This window comes from Chiloscyllium plagiosum, chromosome 22, assembly GCF_004010195.1.
Source record: "Chiloscyllium plagiosum isolate BGI_BamShark_2017 chromosome 22, ASM401019v2, whole genome shotgun sequence".
Taxonomy (NCBI): Eukaryota; Metazoa; Chordata; class Chondrichthyes; order Orectolobiformes; family Hemiscylliidae; genus Chiloscyllium; species Chiloscyllium plagiosum.
The window spans coordinates 49,087,009-49,106,041 of record NC_057731.1 but is presented as its reverse complement, the minus strand read 5'-3'; the positions used below and the strand labels follow the sequence as shown (position 1 = coordinate 49,106,041).

Sequence of the window (19,033 nt, the reverse complement as noted above, 5' to 3'; positions counted from 1 at the left end):
GATAGGTGGGAAAGATGATGCACAGGTAAGACAGATCAAGAGGGCGGTGCTGAGTTGGAGCCCTCACTTTCTCCTACGTGACTAATCTATGTCTCAAAGTTACTTAATGGAGCTTTTACAGCCAAGTGGGTTAGATAATTCCAAAGATTCACCATCTGCTGAGTGAAGGAGTTCCTCATCCCATTCCTAAATGGTCTACTGCTTATTCTGAAACTGTTCCTCGGTTCCAGTTCTCCATGGTCTGGAGAAACATATTTTCTGCATCTATTCTGGTTACCCCTTCAAAAATGTAGGTTTCTATGAGATTGCCTCCCATTCTTCTAAATCAAGAGAATAAAAGCCCAGTCTGATCAAAGAATAGTCATACCATCCCAGCATTTGATCTGGTGAACCCCTGCTCCAGTCTCAATGGCAAGAACAACCTTCCAAGGGGACCAGAACGGTACACAATATGCCAGATGCCCCAAAGAGGTGTGAGACTGCTTTATTTAGCAATCTTGCAATAAAGTTACTCATAACGATACATGAGTTGCTAAACAAGTTTAGCTCAGTTGGCTGGACGGCTGTTCTACAGTGCAGAGTGATGCCAACAGTGTGGGTTCAATTCCTGCACTGATTAAGGTTACTATGAAGAATTCTCCTTCTCAACATCTTCCCTCAGCTGAGGCCTGGTGACCCTTGGGTTAAACCACCCTCTAGTTGTCCCTCTCTAACAAGAGAGCAAACCTATAGTCGGGTAAGACTGTGGTAGCTTTACTTTTGCGTTTTTAAATGTGCTGCTGGCAAGATTACAGGGTAGGAACAACAGAAAGAGAGACACTGCTGCTTAAGACTGGAAGGAAGAGGATATGGATCAGGTTTAAACAAACTGATTTGAAAATGAAGCAACAATCTGGCTTGGAACATTTTATAAAACCGCAAAATTCTTTTGCATGGTTTCCTCACCTATAAATATTAAGGCTCTCTGATCAAGGTCATCAACAGTCTGCACAAAACAGACTAAACGCAGGTGTTCACGGTTTCCAGTTAAATAAATCTGTTTTGTTAATAGACAAATATACTCTAAACAGAAGCTTGTTGGCTCACTTAAGATCTTCTTTCACAAGTGCAGTGGCGTTCACATAAAACACTCCATAAACCTACAAGTCCAGTAGCATGGATTGGACTGCAGCCAGCCTGCTAAGAGATGTTAGATGCTTCATAGCTCAATTCAGGGGCCACAAACAGGTTTGAAGCATAGATAACTTCGAGAACCGATAAACACAAAGGGAGAAATGGATGGTTTTAAGAGGTGTAAGTGGGAAAGCCAGCTATGGAGAAGATATGGGATCTGAAAGTTCAGCTCAAGAGTGAAAGAGGATCCACAAAGAAAATCTTACAAGGAGTGTGCAGAATGCTGGTGATTGCAATGATTTTCTAAAAGTTTTGAGATATTTTGTAAATATTTTCTAACCTGCCTGCTCAGAGATGTTATTACACGCCTCTGGAGCAGGTGGGACTTGAGCGCGATCCTTCTGGCTTCTACAACTTTTGATTTGACATTCCTATTTCTCCAATTATAACCCTCAATTAATTGATTGAACCCTCTCATTTACAGATTGCTACATCAGCCTCTCTAAACATATCTTAAAAGTACAACTTGCTAGGCTTAAAGACTTGGATTTATAAAGGCAAAACATAAATTCAAGCCTTTGTTTTTCTTTAAAAGCACCATTCACAACCTCAGGATTGGTCAAAGCAATTCACAATTAATGAAGCACTTCTATATTGCGGTCACTATTGTCACAGAGAGGAGGGAAGCAACTGCTGCACAACATAACCCCACAAACTGCAATGAGATAATAATCTTCTAACTGAGAGATAAGAGTTGTCCAGGACTTTGAGAATAACTTGTCCTGCCCTGAAATGAATTGATTTGATTTATTGTTGTCACATGTATCCAAGTACAGTGAAAGGTTTTGTTTTGCAAGCATGATTTGGAGGAACCAGTGTTGGACTGAGGCGCACAAAGTTACACAACACCAGGTTATAGTCCAACAGGTTTATTTGGAAACACTAGCTTTCAAAGCGCTGCTTCAACCACTTGAAGAAACAGCAGAGCTTTGAAAGCTAGTGCTTCCAAATAAACCTGTTGGACTATAACCTTGTTTTGCAAGCAGTACAGGCAGATCATAAAAAACAAGGACATACAGCTCATAAGGTGCTGAGACAGAGTGAGGCATACAAAAGGTTATGACTGCAGAGGAAGTGCACAAAAGCAAGATCACCATTAGGTTTGAAATTAGAGGGATCCATTCAGCAGTCTAATAACAGCAGAGATGAAGAACCTGGTGGTGTGTTCAAACCTCTGTACCTTCTGCCGTACAGATGAGGTTGGAATAGTCTTACTAATATCATATTACTGATTATTAATTATTATTATTAATGTCAGACATTCTCTTGTCCCCATCTGAGAGGATTTCCCCATCAGTGGGCAGCACCTTCAATTAAGTACTCTCCCTCCATGTATAAGTCCACCCAGCTTCCCTTACATACAATTTAGGCAAGGGTTCTTGTGGCACATTAGCAGTGATCCTGCCTCGTGGCCAGAATTCAAGTCACATCTTCTCTAGAGGTGTGTTATAACATATACGAATGAATTGATTAATAATGTCTTACAGTTTGAGCAAATACAGTCAAGTGTTACTTCCATGTTATCAAGTTGCAAATCTCTCAATCAGCAGCATGCAAATGAGTAATAACAAAAGGATTAAGTTTACAAATCTTTGGATAGGTGATCTATCCAGCTTCACAAGAGATCAAAAAGAACACTTCACACAGAGTTTGTGATGTTTCTTAATTGCCTCCAGTTGGAAATTTGGCAGTGATTGAATGCATTCAGCATGAACTCTGAAAAGATGGAATACTGGAAGAACAGTGCACTAGTCATCGAACAAGAGTAAAAAGTATGCAAATATGTTGGCAACTTTGAAAGAAATACTTTTTACAAATGTTTTGATTTGCCACGACTTAGACCTAAAAGTTGCGCCAAACCTAAGTATTAGTAATTCCTCAATAGTTTTGATCATTTGGGTTATTATGACTCCATTCCAAGAGGTGAAATCTATAGAAGGTAGAAGGACAGGATGAATTGTATAAGAATTATGGAACAAGGATTCAGTAGGTGGCAATCAAGACTGCAAAGCTGGTGAACTATTTTTGGGGAATCAAAATTCCAAGAGTGGGCTTTGGAAAGTCCAAGAACAAGTTGTACTGAGAATTCCAAAAGCTTCACAATAGAGATTAAAAGCTAAAACTATGGCTTTAGGGTGAATAGAGAGAAAAGATAAAGTGGTTGCAAGTTAGAAAACAATAACTGTGTTGAACATTTGTGAGCATCGGATTTGGGGTGAGGATGGAGTTGTACAAAGGGATTCTTGTAATGTCTGTCTCAGGATTATTCCTGACCCACATCAATCTAATTGTTAACTTATCATCATATCAGCAACAATGATTTTAATTTCTTGCATCCTTATTCATCAAACAAATTGGATATGTACAGATTGGGTAATGCTATATGGAGAAGGAAACTTGCATCAGATATTTGGAGGTTGACTACAATAGGACCATGTCCTTTGCACCTATGTTAATGTTCCTACACAGAAGGCAGCACTCACTTACAATAACGCTTATTAAATTGTATAAGGCGGCAGAGACGTTGGGTGCAAAGGGGGAGTGGACATAGCCAAATCATTTATGACTCAATTGCACTGCATTGGTCTGGAGTTACATTTGGCTCAGAGGATTGATTTCCTTCTTTAAAGGGGATTACTGAATCAGATGAGTTTTAACAACAATTTAGTAGTTCATGGTTAATATTATTGACAATGTGTTTTCATTCCCCAACTGTCATAATGGAAGTTGAACTTGCGTTACTGGTTCATTAATCCCAGCTCTCTGGATTAATGGTACACTATCTTTGCTTCCACGACCAGTAACATAACTAAATTATTATGTTACTGCTCTCTGATTTCGCATAAGTTCCCATTTTTGTATTTATAATAGAAACTGACTATGTAAACTTTGCCAACATGTAATTACACTCTCTGCCGCTGGTTGTGCTCTGTTCCAGGGAAGGTTCATTTCTAACAACAGTACGTCACAATATTCATATTATAAATTGTGCATGTTAAAATGGAAAAAGGTGGCATGAACTTTGTGTTAAAATTAAAAGGAATATTTAAGACACACTTACCATATTGCATATACGTGAAATACATTTACAGCTAAACAGAACTAAAATTTTAATTTAACAGCATGGACTTGAACATACATTTCTTAGATCAAATTATTTTCAATGTGTAATATGAAGATTTATTTTACTTCAGAGCAAAGGAAGTCAGATAGAAATTACTCTTCTGATTCAGTTATATATAAGAAGTAAATTATCTTCACAAGGTCCAGAGATTAATTCTGATTCAATCTTTTTTCTAAGAGCCCGTTCTAGATTGGGTAGACAATACCAGCACAGGCAAATCTTACTGCATAGCCTCATCTAGTGGTTGCAGCTTTAAATCAAGGCTGCATTTGGTATCAGATTTGCTTGAGAGATTGCTGTTGGGAAGTCAGATCTCACTCCTGGCAGTAGCAATCATTAAATTGGAGACCAGCTGGGCATTTTCAGCACATGATTCAGCAGAACTGTATGCTTAAATACACTCAACTTCATGTCAGTCATGGTGCAGTGAGGCTGAGATTTCTTTGCGAATGCTGACTAGCGTACTGAGTACCTCCAAATTTCCTGCTTTACATTTTAGATTATGTAGCACTCTTACCTCTGACTCAGAAGGTTGGGACTTTGGGACCTACTCTCGCAACTTGTGCACAATATCAGGACTGAAGCATTACTACAATGTTAGGGTTTTAAAAATAATTATTCAAAAGATGTGAGTGTGGGTGTGTGTTGGAGGGGGGGTGTCAGTGGTTGGGCCAACATTTACTGACCACCCTTAATTGCTTGAGAAGGTGGTGGTGAGAGACATTCTTGAACCACTGCCGACCAGATGGCGTAGGCTCAGTGTCATTAGGAAGGGAGTTTCAGATATTAACCCAGGGCTACTGAAGAAACAGCAATATATTTCTAACTTTGACCATGCATGGCTTAAAGGAGAACTTGCAGGTCATGCTGTTCTTATGCATCTTTTGCACTATTCCTTCTAGATGGTTGAAGGTTTGGAAGGTGCTCTCAAAGGAGCACAGGTGAATTACTGCAGTGAATCTTGCAGATGGAACACACTGCTGTCACCGTGGTGAATGGATGGCATGCCAATCATACAGGCTTCTTTCCTTTGGATGCTATAATGGAAAATGCAAAAGATGCACTCAGCCAGGCCAGTACGAAGCATTCCATTACTATGCCTTATAGAAAATTGACAAGTACTGGAGAGATAGGAAGTGAGTTTCTCACTGTTCAATTCCCAACCTCTGAACTACTGCTGTAGGCACACAATTTAAATGCCTACTGTAGTTCAGTTTCTGGTCAACGATAACCCCTAGAATGCTGATATGGGATCCTGCGATGGCAATTTCATTGAATGTGAAGAAAGGATGAATGCATTGTCTCATTACAGACAGTCATTGCCTGAAACTTGTGGAGTGTGAATGTAACTCAGTGCCATTTTTCAGAGGAGATGTTAAACCGCAGCCCCAACAGTCAACCAAGATGGATGCAAAACATCTCATGGTACTATTCAAAGAAATGCAGGTGAGTTAGAACTAGCCAGAAATATAAACACAGGTTGTTTTTATATACCTTTAGGAACTCAAAGTGAGATTGGAGATTTAATAATAGAAAATAAGGAAACGGTAGATGAATTGATTTTGCAAGTTTTCATTGTAAAGGATACAAACGACATCCAAAAGGCAGCTATCAATCAGTAAACAAAGGGAGGGAAGATCTCCAGTACATCATAGTTACCAGAGAAGTAATGTGGACCATTGTGAACCAATCCAAGATGGTGGCAGAGTAGTAGCCTTCAGGCTCCTGCTCGTCCACTGCATTCTTCCGTCCATTTTTCTTCTTTTACTTCCCTTCTTTTCTGTCTACTTTTCTTTTCTCTACAGTCCTTTCATACCTTTTGCCTTTGGGGAGTTTAGCTGCGGTGGAACCAGCAGCATTGGCTGTGTGGGAAGAGAGTGGGCCCAACGGTAAGAGACAACGCCGGAACGTGGGGACTTAAACATTAGTGCGCAGAACTGGAGATGATGGTAGTGGCACCGGCAGTGACTGCAGTACTGATTCACTCTTGCATTTGTTCAGGAGGTTGTGAGCTCTATACTCTAAATGATTCCAAGATGGCATCAGCAAGGTGGGCTCAGGAATGGATGATGGTGCAACTCTGACGTTGGTGAGTCTGGCACAGGTAGTGGCAAGACACAGGACCCAAAGTGATGGCATTGGTGGTGAAGTGGCAGCTACAGTGGGACTACTGTGTTGGTGAGTCCTGTGCAGGTGATATTGGTGAGCTAGGCTCAAGACTCATGGCAGCAATGGCAAGGGTGATCTGGACATAATCTTTTCCTTTTGTTTTTTTTAAAATTTTAGCTCATTTTCAATTCTAACAATTGCATTCTAAGATGGCACCGGAGAATGGTGGCTCTCTATACTTTTCATTGTACTCCTGTTCTCTTGTACTTGAGTACACATGACAATAAAATCGAATCTAGACAGTATTGAGCAAATTGGAGTTACAGGCTGACCAGTGCTTTGGTCCTGATGAACTTTGTATTGGGGCTTTAAACGAAGTGACGAGTTGATGCATTGGTTTTGACTGGGAATGGTTCCATTAGATTAGAAGATAGCAAATTTAACTCCTTTACTCAAAAAGAGAGGGAGAGAAAAAAACGGAAAACTACAGGATAGTTAACTACACGTCTGTCTTCAGGAAAATGTTAAAAGCTATTAAAAATGTTATAGCAAGAATGTGGACAAGCTCAATGTATTCAGGCAGAGACATTGTGGTTTGATCAAGGGAAATCACGTTTGACCATTCAATCGAAGTTCTTTGAAATAACACCTGCTGTGGATAAAGCAAAACTTATTGATTTGCTGTATTTAGATTCCCAGGAAGCAGTCATATCAGAGGTGAATGTGCAAAATAAAAGCTCATGGTGTTGTGGGTAGTGTATTGAGACAGAGCTGGGTTAGCTACAGGAAGCAAAGAATTGATGTTGATGGGTCTTATCCATCTTAGTATGATGCAATGAGTGGTGTGTCACAAAGAAAGGTGCTGGAACTTCAACTGTTTATAACTTACATCAATGACTTGGATAAAGAGGGACAGAAGCTACAGTTTTCATGTCTGATGACACAAAATTAGGAAGGAAAGTAATTTATGTTGAGGACATAAGGAGGTCACAAAACAGATCAGTGAGTGGACCAATGGAATATAGTGTGCAAAAAATGTGAATTTGTCCATTTTTGTAGTAAAATAGAAACAAATGATCTAAATGGAGAGACACTGCACAGCTCCGGGATGCAAAGGAATCTAGGTGTCCCACAGCATGAATCACAGAGGGTTAATATGAAGGTACAGCAAGTAATTAAGAAATCTAACAGCATGTTGCCATTAATCACAAAGTGAATGGAATACTGTAAGAAGTTGGGAGGTTATGCTTCAGTTATACAGGGCAATGGTGAGACTGCATCTGGAGTACTGTCCACAGCATTCGTCACCTTATTTAAGGAAGCAAGTAAATATGTTGGACGCATTTCAAAGAGGACTCTCTTCTTGAAAAGGTGGAGCAGAGTTCTTGAATATTTTTAATGCAGAGATGGGTAGATTCTTGTATCAAGCGGTCAAAGATTATCAGGGTAAATGGGAATATGGACGTGAGATTACAATCATATCTACCATAACTGCAGTGAATGGTGGAGTAGGTCCAAAAGGCTGAATGGCTTGTCCTCACTTTGAACTACTTCTCCTGTAATTCACCTTTCTTCAGAAAAGGGTACCCGCATAGGTCTGTTATCCCTGTTTCTTTATGGGGCATGTGGAACATTCCTTGTTCCAATCCAACTTGGGTTGGAACAACCAACTCTTGGTTGAAACATAACAATGACATCATTCAGAATTGGAAACATTTATCAATTTTCTTTCCAATTTCCACCCTGCTCTCACTTTCACTTGGTCCATCTCTGACTCTTCTCTTTCTTGACCTCTGCTTCCATCTTTGGTGATAGGCTGGCCACTGATATCCAGTACAAACCCAAGAACATGCCCAGTTACTTCATGTTTACATTTTCAAATCTGGCTTCCTGTAAAGACTTCATTCTATTCCCCCAGCTGTCCACAATTTCAGGATATTGTTATGGAATTGAATTCCCTTTACTATTATTTTTGTTGTATACATAATAGCACTTTGCTTTTACGTAATTTATTTTAACATGTGTGGACGCCAAGCATCTGGATTTTGTTTTCTTTTATATTTTTGAACTTGGACTGGGTTTTTATCATCTTGGAGTTTGATAAATTTATAAAATATCACCCCTCCTTTTTATTTTATACATTATTATAGCCTGCTCATTTCTTCTAGGATCAGCCCACCACATTAGTGTCTCTGATGAATGTTTAATATTTCTGGAATTTTATTCTCATTAACTGGAAGTTTATCATTTGTAGCCCTATCTGCTTTTTTGCATTTTCGCAGAATGTTTGACTATTTCATATATTCCTTGATAATTTTAGGTTATTGTTTCTCTTTATCATCTTAATTGCTTTGTTGATTCCTTAAATAACCATTTTGTACTCCTTTTGGCACCCTCACCTTTAATGTGCGTGCTTAATAGCTACCTTCTTTTAGTGGCTAGTTAGTTATTATTTCATTATCCATCCAAGATGCTTCATCGCTATTTGAGTGTCAAACATTGTTTGAGTGTCAATGTTTTCCACTGCTATTCTAATTATTCCAGTTTCTTCTATTCTCATTTGCAGTCCTTTAAATCATTTATTTTGTCTAATTTACTCCCTCAGCCCTTGTCTTAAACCTTGTTATGAAGCACACAATCGTTTGGATGCTTGTGCACCATCTACTTCTATAATTTTCTCCCTTTGCAACCAGTTTCTAGCATTTATTTTGACCAGACTATCAAGTCCCTTTTCCCAGCCAAAGCTGCCTTCCCTTTTGAATACACCAAGGACTGTGCCAGTATTTGGATTCCTCTGCTTCCAATTATCATCTCTCTACCGACACTTTAGAAGACCTCAGTCTCATTTGCAGTTTCATCATTCACCCAGTTCATTCTATTTGAGTTCCATCACTACCACTAAAACATTCTTTAAATGCTTTGGTACATTTACTCATTTTAATTAGAGCAAACCCTGAAAGCTTTTAACAGGATCAATTCCCTAAAGATGCCACCAATACTACTAGAACTATTGCTAAAGACTACTGCTCATTTATTTTTCTTCCCCAAATCAGTTGCTTATTTTCCCTCTACCCACTATGAGCTTTCAGTAGGTTGACCATCTTCTTGTTGAAGATAGTATCAAATGCTTTTTGGAGTGTTATGATGCAAGCTGATGGCAACACTGGACAGGTTAGCACACAGTATAACCTGGCTTGACAGATCATAAATCTAATTTTTCTCCAGTTGGTTACTGTGGTGATCACTGTCAGTCACACATGAGACCACCAATGTTCTTAACAAAAGAACACAAGATAATTGTATAAAAACAACATAAACAGAACTATTTTATATATATGAATTTAGAAAGTTCTTAATGTAAGCAGCAAAAACAATGTTTCAACCTTTTTATTCCCAGCAGTTTCATTTAGAGATACTCATCCCTGTGAAATATAACACCTATCTTAAATCTTTAATTTCTTATTTAACTGACTCTTGCCAATACTGATAGCCTAACCCTCGTTTCAGTTCTGACAGGTTGAAAACTTCTACACAAAGTCTTTCACAGCTTGCAGACTTTATAAACTAATTACCTTTCTACTGTTAGAAAACAGTTCTTCTGAACTGAAAAATTTGATTTTTTGAGCCAAACTCAACCATTATTGCACTTTGGTCTGTTTTTCTCTATATTTCATAGAAGTTCAACTTCAGAAACAAACCAAATGATACCAGAGGAATCCTGTTAGGCACTTTAGTCACATGCCTTCGTGGAAATGATGACTTTAGTTGACTGTCTAAAATGACATTCGACCTCCTTTTAACAAAAAAATTACCTGAAATCATACACCTAATTTACGCCTTCGGCAAATGTTAATTATATACTGTACGTCTTTATCACAAGATCAAAGGATTTAACATCAAAACACATCATTAGACCCACTACCAACGCCAAACATTTGGGCTCTCTTAAAATCGTAGAATTATTATTGCTTCTGAGAGCTGAGTCATTTTAACAGACTCCGATCTTTCCTTCTCCATCGTATGGATTCCCAAAGTACCGAGCACACAGTTCTTGAGGTCATCCATTTAACCTGTCTTAAACACCGGAATCAATGACAATACTATTTCCAAGCCGAATCAGCTATAAAACAATCGCATCACAGTATCCCATGTTATGATTCTCATTTGGATTAGATTAGATTACTTAGTGTGGAAACAGGCCCTTCGGTCCAACAAGTCCACACCGATCCGCCGAACCCATTCCCCCACTTTTACCCCTTCACCTAACACTACGGGCAATTTAGCATGGCCCCATGTTATGATTCTCATTTGGATTAGATTAGATTAGATTACTTAGTGTGGAAACAGGCCCTTCGGTCCAACAAGTCCACACCGAACCCATTCCCCCACTTTTACCCCTTCACCTAACACTACGGCAATTTAGCATGGCCAATTCACCTAACCTGCACATTTTTGGACTGTGGGAGGAAACCGGAGCACCCGGAGGAAACCCATGCAGACCCGGGGAGAACGTGCAAATTCCACACAGGCAGTTGTCCGAGGGTGGAATCGAACCTAGGTCCCTGGCGCTGTGAGGCAGCAGTGCTAACCACTGTGCCACCATGCCGCTTTGAGTACTCTTGGGTGTATTCCATCTGGAACTGCTTTATTTGCTTTCAGCAAGGCATATCTTCCTTTTAAAATAAATTACTAACCTCTACTGTCTCTGAATCAAAATGAATGCTCTACTGATCTTTATATAAGAAAAAGAATGTTACAAACAATTTGTACTCCAGACTTATGCATTCTTGTGAAACAGCAAGGACACAAATTTGAGCAGCAGGACAGGAGTTGAGGGAAACCTTGTAAGTATTTATTTTGCCTTTGACAATTTGATTGAAAATTTCTGATGGTTTTGATATAAAGGTTATAAATTAGCTCAAGTGTGTCCGTATGCACATAGAATACAGATGCGTCATTTTGTATGGAAGCCCGTGTACATCATACACTCTATATCAGGTGAATTAAAACCTAGCCCAATAAACATGAAATCAATTATTTTTATCAAAAAGACTTGATTTTTGTCATTAGTTATCAGCACTGAAATTTGTATGCAGAATTGCTTCTATTGCTATATAATAAGACAGTAACGACATGAACATTCACAAGAGGTCTTTAGACAATACAGCAAACCTCAAAAATAATTACATGAGCTGTGAGATGGGGAAGTACTTCTGAATACTCAAGATCACTTTGGCAATGCAATTGCTGAGGACAATTGCCCCTTCCTTCCTACACTTGGGGATGATAGGGTGGACTGCAATAGCTGAAAGAGACATGGAGTTCATACGTCTACACCTCTATTGAAGGATTAAATCACAAACAGTGCAATACACTGGGCAGCCATTTTGCCCATTTTACGTGCTCAGATCAGCAGTAAGAAATGCAGCACAGTACGCTGCTGTAGTTACAGGGTGCCAACGTCATGGAAATATAAACAATGGGATTTCACTTAAACGTGAGTTGGTTAAAGGAATGAACATTACGGAGTTTAGCTCTCAAGCAAAACAATCCAGGTTTTACTTAGTTTTAATCCTTGAATTGCACTGGTGCTGCTGATTTCTGCTAAGTCACTGGTGTGAGACTGTACCATATCTCACTGACTCTGCTGAGGTGGTTATGAAAAAGTAGATTCAATGGGCCAAGGTTATTAGGAAAGTCTGTATGTTTTTGGATGGGTGAGAAAAAAAGATAAACATTTACAATGGAAGAAAATGCTTCTCCTACTCTGCTTCCTGTTGTCTTGCGTTTCAAACACTGATTAGACTGGTTTGGTCACCAACATCCAACTGTCAGTTTTTTTTTCATAGTTTGTTTCATAGTCAGATCGTTTCATAGGGTCTGTACAAGTGCGGCAAAGTATGATTACGTGTGGTGAACATTCTAGCCAAAATTACCAGCTAGCCTTTTCTTTATTACTGCACAGCACCCTCGGTGATATTTTATATTCTGAAATTGAAGTGGGCTCCCCTCTGTCTTTCTCTTTCTACCTGATTTGGGTCTGTCCGAATAAGGATCAACTTCTCTATCCCATTTATGAAAAAAGATTTCAAACATCATCAACTGTATTTAGAGTGTCTTTAATATTGTAGAAATGGTCTAAGCTGCTTTGCAGGCTTATCATCAAATAAAATTTGACATTGAGCCACAGGAGCAGTGCCAAAAAGCTTGGTCAAACAGGCTAATTTCATGGAACGCCTTTAAAGTGAACAGCGGAGAGGATTAGGAAAGGAATTTCACTGCTTAAGGCCCAGGCAGATGACACCAAAGTTGGAGGACAGCGAAGAGGGTTACCTCAGATTACAACGGGATCAGATGGGCCAATGGGTTGAGGAGTGGCGGATGGAGTTTAATTCAGATGAATGCGAGGTGCTGCATTTTGGGAAAGCAAATCTTACCAGGACTTATACACTTAATGGTATGTTCCTAGGGAGTGTTGCTGAACAAAGAGACCTTGGAGTGCAGGTTCATAGCTCCTTGAAAGTAAAGTCTCAGGTAGATAGGATAGTGAAGATGACACTTGGAATTATTTCCTTAATTGGTCAGAGTATTGAGTACAGGAGTTGGGAGATCATATTACGGCTGTATAGGACGTTGGTTAGGCCACTTTTGGAATATTGCGTGCAATTCTGGTCTCCTTCCTATCGGAAAGATGTTGTGAAATTTGAAAGGGTTCAAAAAAGACTTACAAGAATGCTGTCAGGGTTGGAGGATTTGAGATATAGGGAGAGGCTGAATAGGCTGGGGCTGTTTTCCCTGGAGCGTCGGAGGCTGAGGGGTGACCTCATAGAGGTTTCTAAAATCATGAGGGGCATGGATAGGATAAATAGACAAAGTCTTTTCCCTGGGGTGGGGGAGTCCAGAAGTAGAGTGCACAGGTTTAGGGTGAGAGGGGAAAGATATAAAAGGGACCTAAGGGGCACCTTTTTTCACACAGGGTGAGTGTATGGAATGAGCTGCCAGGGGAAGTGGTGGAAGCTAGTGCAACTGCAACATTTAAAAGGCATCTGGGTTGGGTATTTGAATAGGAAGGGTTTAGAGGGATATAGGCCAAGTGTTGGACAATGGGACTAGATTAGGTTGGGATATCTGGTCGGCATGGACAAGTTGGACCGAAGGATCTGTTTTCGTGCTGTACATCTCTATGGCTCTAAGGTTCTGACAACTAAAGATATGGCCATTGATACAGGGGGGCAAGGAAGCAACAATCTATCATGTTATATCTTTTCAAATGCTGACTGACATAGTATATCTCCAGTTCTCTGGGTTGGACCAGAGATCTAGTGACTTGTCCAACTGGCTATTCTTTGTAAGTAGGACCAGACAGTGAATACTGTTACTATTTGACCATGTTGTACAGGATTTATTTTTGCATTCTCAAGTTTCACTCTTGGAACTCTGCTCTATTCCATTAATATGAGATGTCTACCTTGTGACAACATTATTTTGACTGAACACCTGTGCTTTATAGGACAGGAAGATTAAGTACAAAAACAAAATCTAACATTTGGCAAAGGTCTTTCTCTGGTAAATAAAATCTGTAATCTTGTTATGCAGTAGTGATAGGTCTTATGCTAAATTCTAACATCCCTACGTATATTATACTGAAGGCATGGAATATCTGTCATTGTATTCACAAGACAGTAATTCACAGACAGCCATTGAACAGGACACAAAAAGATGAATGATTTTAAAAATACCAACACTTATAATGTAATAACCTTTTTGATCACAAGACGGAATAAAGCACCAGCTCAAAGGAAACATGGTTCGCAAGATTGAAGGGGACAAGATTAGGTGAAGAGGATAGATTTATGTAAATGATAGAGAAATCGTCAGGTTTGTGTAAAACAATTCAACACTGCAACTGATCTAATGTATAGTGGAGGGTCTACCTACCCCTTGCTTCCTTCAGCTTTTTACGTTCAGCTTCTCGCTCTGCTTTGGTTTGATTGCTTCTCACACCAAGTGCTCCAATGACCAACCTTCTAGCGAGCATGGCACTTGTCTGAGGGCGTTCCTTTGCAGGTAAGAGAAATTCTAAACAAACATGTGGTGGGAAATTAAAGACATATTTATTGTTTTAAAGAAAAACAAACCATATGTCACACTGAGAATCTGATGAGCCAGATGCATGTTTCTCCGGCTAGCAACCGAAGCAGCATATTGATGGGAACAAACAGTAACTTCATAGATAACAGTGCATTTAATATCTCACACACATCAATTATGAACACATTAAAACAATTACATTCCTTTTCAATGACTTTTTAAAAATACATCACTTCATAAAAGCTGCAAGAGAATTAGTTTGGAAAATGCAATCTTAATCTCATTGTAGCAAAGCAATATTTTATTGCTGAGAGGTCACTAAATCTGTCACGTTAATACACTAACATGCATTTGAAGAAGCACAAGTATTATCCTTGTATATTTATTTTTGCTGTCATTGCTTTTTAAATTATAGTTTTGCCCACTTGATGTCTTGTATCATATGGTCTATGAAAGCTTGCCTCATTGAGTTTTTTTTTAGGGTTTCTGAGAAAGGTGGAAGACCATAAGACCATAAGACATAGGAGTGGAAGTAAGGCCATTCGGCCCATCAAGTCCACTCCGCCATTCAATCATGGCTGATGCGCATTTCAGCTCCACTTACCAGCGTTCTCCCCGTAGCCCTTAATTCCTCGAGACAACAAGAATCTATCAATCTCGGCCTTGAAGACATTTAGCGTCCCGGCTTCCACTGCACTCCGTGGCAATGAATTCCACAGGCCCACCACTCTCTGGCTGAAGAAATGTCTCCGCATTTCTGTTCTGAAATGACCCCCTCTAATTCTAAGGCTGTGTCCACGGGTCCTAGTCTCCTCGTCTAACGGAAACAATTTCCTAGCATCCACCTTTTCCAAGCCATGTATTATTTTGTACGTCTCTATTAAGTCTCCCCTTAATCTTCTAAACTCCAACGAATACAATCCCAGTATCCTCAGCCGTTCCACATATGTTAGACCTGTCATTCCAGGGATCATCCGTGTGAATCACCGCTGGACACGTTCCAGTGCCAGTATGTCCTTCCTGAGGTGTGGGGACCAAAACTGGACACAGTACTCCAAATGGCGCCTACCCAGAGCTTTATAAAGTCTTAGTAGTACATCTCTGCTTTTATATTCCAACCCTCTTGAGATAAGAGACAACATTGCATTCGCTTTCTTAATCAATGCGGACTTGCTGGGCCGAGTGGCCTGTTTCCACACTGTAGTGATTCAATGATTCTGTGAATTACTGTGAGGATATAGAGATTGGAATTGAATTCTCTTTGGAACTTTAAAAAATGAATTTGGCAGCAAGACGTATGTTATTATTGCACATAAGAGCAAAAGAAAGAGGAGGAGTCAGCCATTGAGCCGATCAAGCCTGTCCCACCATTCTTTATGAACATGGCTGATCTGCCCCAGGTGGTAATTCATCTTTGATAATACCACCTCGTAGCCCTCAACTTCACCGATTCTGGATGTCAGGCATGACCTCCCTTTACTAAATCCATGTTGACTTGTTCTAATCAGACTCTGCTCTTCCAAGAATTTAGAAACCTCATTCTTAATGATGGATTCTAGAATTTTACCAACAACCGGGGTTAAGCTGATTGGCCTATAATTTTCCATCTTTTGCCTTGATCCTTTCTTGAACAAGGGGGTTACAACAGCCATCTTCCAATCATCCGGGACCTTTCCTGACTCCAGTGACTCTTGAAAGATCTCAACCAATGCCTCTGCTATTTCCTCATACACAGGCACATGCAACATTATCTTCATCTTTCCTCTGATAAATACATCTGCCAGACATTATTCATGTAACTGGATGCAAGCTGCCAAATGAGAAACTTTTGATCAACGAATCATAGAAACATTGCAGCATTTCTTTTCTCAAAAATCAGCCACAAATAATACCAGACTGTAGCATCTATCTGCAAATCCACATACTCAAATAAAACTCTAATGGACCAGACTGTAGCATGCACAACTATGAGTGGGATGTGGTGAACGATTTAAAATTTAATGTCACATTCAACCAGCAGTTCTAATGAGGCATTATCATCAATTGCTAATTGTTATTTTCTGCTGTAGTCTGCATTAGTGCAGGATTCAATATCCTCCTCCACAACTGTTCACTCTGCTACTTTATGCATTTATTATCTAGAGGATGCACTGCAGTATCTCAAAGCCTCGAGAGTAAATCCTAGCCATGTGACTTCAACCAACTAAGAACTGCAAGACAGTGATATCCCAGGCATACCATCAATTCCAAATCTCTCACTATCCTGGTGTGGGCATAATTTGGCATTCTTTCATCCTCGCTGGACTTCACTACCAAAACAATCTGCGAGTGCAAAGGATTGGAAGAGTTCAGAGAAGCTCACCATCACCTCTTCGGGACAACTGAGATTGGCAATAATCAAAGACATGTCAATGCATCCACACAAGAACATTTAGAAAAATAGAATTGGCAACATGAATAACTAATCGGGTAGCAATGTAAGTTCTTCATTAAAGGCAAGGGTTTATCATGGCAGCTAGCATTTTAGTTAAAGAATTCAACATTTATTTATGAATGTCTCACTAAATATGAGCAGGTGATTTGGAAGCAAGGGAACTGTGGAGAAATAATTCAACTCCTGATGCCTAGCAACATGTAAGCTACCTGTCTTTCAGGGTCAGCTGTTGCATTTCAGTTCTAGCACGCAGTTCTATATACCTCTCAATGCCAGGATTGTAATTACAAGACCCATCCAATAGAACGATAGAATTACAATTTTGATTGTGGCTTAAAAAGTACAGTTATCTTGATTAGAAATCTATTCTGTTTAGCTGTTAAACATCAGTTTTTCTTCAACAAAAAGAAAACTACAAATGCTGCAAATCCAAAATGAAGCATCATGTAAGAAATGTGCAACTAATCTACTGACATTCTTTAAAAGGCAAGATCCTATCAGAAATGTTAACCTATTGTTCAAGTGATCCTGTTGTGAATGTCTAGTTCTGCTCAGGTTCAGGTAAAGAGAGGTGCATTAGTGAACTGCAAACGTACAGCGTCAGTGAGGCTTCGGCTCCACAAAACCTTCCTTATGTTTAGATACAGGACTAATCTGATTGAAAGATAAGTAAGGTATTATTGCACTACTGACTGGTCAAAGTTCACACACAGCACCTAGTAATACACTAGCCATGTCTGATTCAGATATGAGTGGGCCATGCCCCACTTTGCAGATTTTAACAAAATCTAGATTAACACACAGTCCGCTGCTGAGGGACTGCAGTACTGTTGGAGGTACAACACATGCGATGAAACAATCAACTGACATCTTTTGCTCTCCCAAGTAGATAGAAAACACTCAATGGCACTATTTTGGGAAAAAAAAAGTTTGGTTTTCCTGACCAATGTTTAGCCCTCAACCAACATCATAGAAGAACAGATAGACATGGTCATCATTAGGTGACCTTGGGATCTTGGTGTGGGCAAACTGCCTGCCCTATTTCCTGACCTTGCAAGTGACTACATTACAAGTGCATGTTATTGATTAAAAAATGCTTTGGAATGTCCTAAGTTCACAAAGCAAGAAATGTAACTTCCTTCTTTATTGAATACATTTCAGTATAGAAATTTGGGGAAGACCGGCAATGGAAATTTTAGCATAATTATCAGTGAATGTTTCATGCTGACTTTCAATGACAGCTTTACCACTGACTGCACTTAAACAAACAACAGTTGGCACAGCTTTAACTCTAATATCCAATTATTTGTTCCTGTTTTCAGGATCCATGTTGATCAACCTGCAAACAACACTTCACTGCATCCTAGTACATGCAACAACAATAAATAATTCAATCAAATTAGTAGTATGTTTTGCAACAGACACTGCCCATCTCTGTGACAAGCGCCCCTTGAGAAGTGACAGAATATGATTGTCAGGGAGGTTATCAAAGGGTTCTCTGCATTTTTGAATGCAGATATTTTTAGCACTGTTGCTACCTATCACTAGGTGTCACTGCTAAGACTGTATACAGTTTATTTCACTTCTACTCCAAGTCACTTGGTGTCACTGTGTACAGAAATATATGCCTCTACGAAGTAAAAATTGCAAATGTTTGAAATTGTAAACAAAAATTCCAGTGCTCCCCTCATTAGTTTCTAGAAAGGAGGTTCTACTGAAAGAATTTGAATAGTGAGGAAGTAAATTTATAAAGCAAAACCTCCAAGGTAATAATCTTGGGATTACTACCTGAGCAATTTACAAACTAGCAGAGGGTAAATAAATCAAGGCGTTAAATTTGTGGCTAAAAGATTGGGAGGAAGGGGCTTCAGTTTCACCAGTTTCCTGACCAATGTTTAGTTCTCAATTTATGTCACAGAAGAGCAAATAGGTTGATCATCATCACATGACTTGGGATCTTGCTGTGGGCAAACTGGCTGCCCAATTTACTGTCAATACAACAGTGACCTCATTAAGAAAGCATTTTATTGGCTGCAAAACACTTTGCAAGAAATGCAACCTCTTTATTGAACATTTGGGGCACTGGCACCAGTTCTGGGTTA

At 39.5% G+C, this 19,033-nt stretch overlaps 1 protein-coding gene across 4 annotated transcripts in view; it reads right to left on the bottom strand.

Moving 5' to 3' along the window:
* r3hcc1l (R3H domain and coiled-coil containing 1-like) overlaps positions 1-19,033 on the bottom strand; it is a 171,306-nt gene that overhangs the window by 8,189 nt on the left and 144,084 nt on the right. For all 4 annotated transcript variants that reach the window (XM_043713003.1, XM_043713005.1, XM_043713004.1 and 1 more), the window contains exon 6: positions 14,345-14,485. In XM_043713003.1, the coding sequence (XP_043568938.1) occupies positions 14,345-14,485 (141 nt within the window). The remainder of the gene's footprint in view (positions 1-14,344; positions 14,486-19,033) is intronic.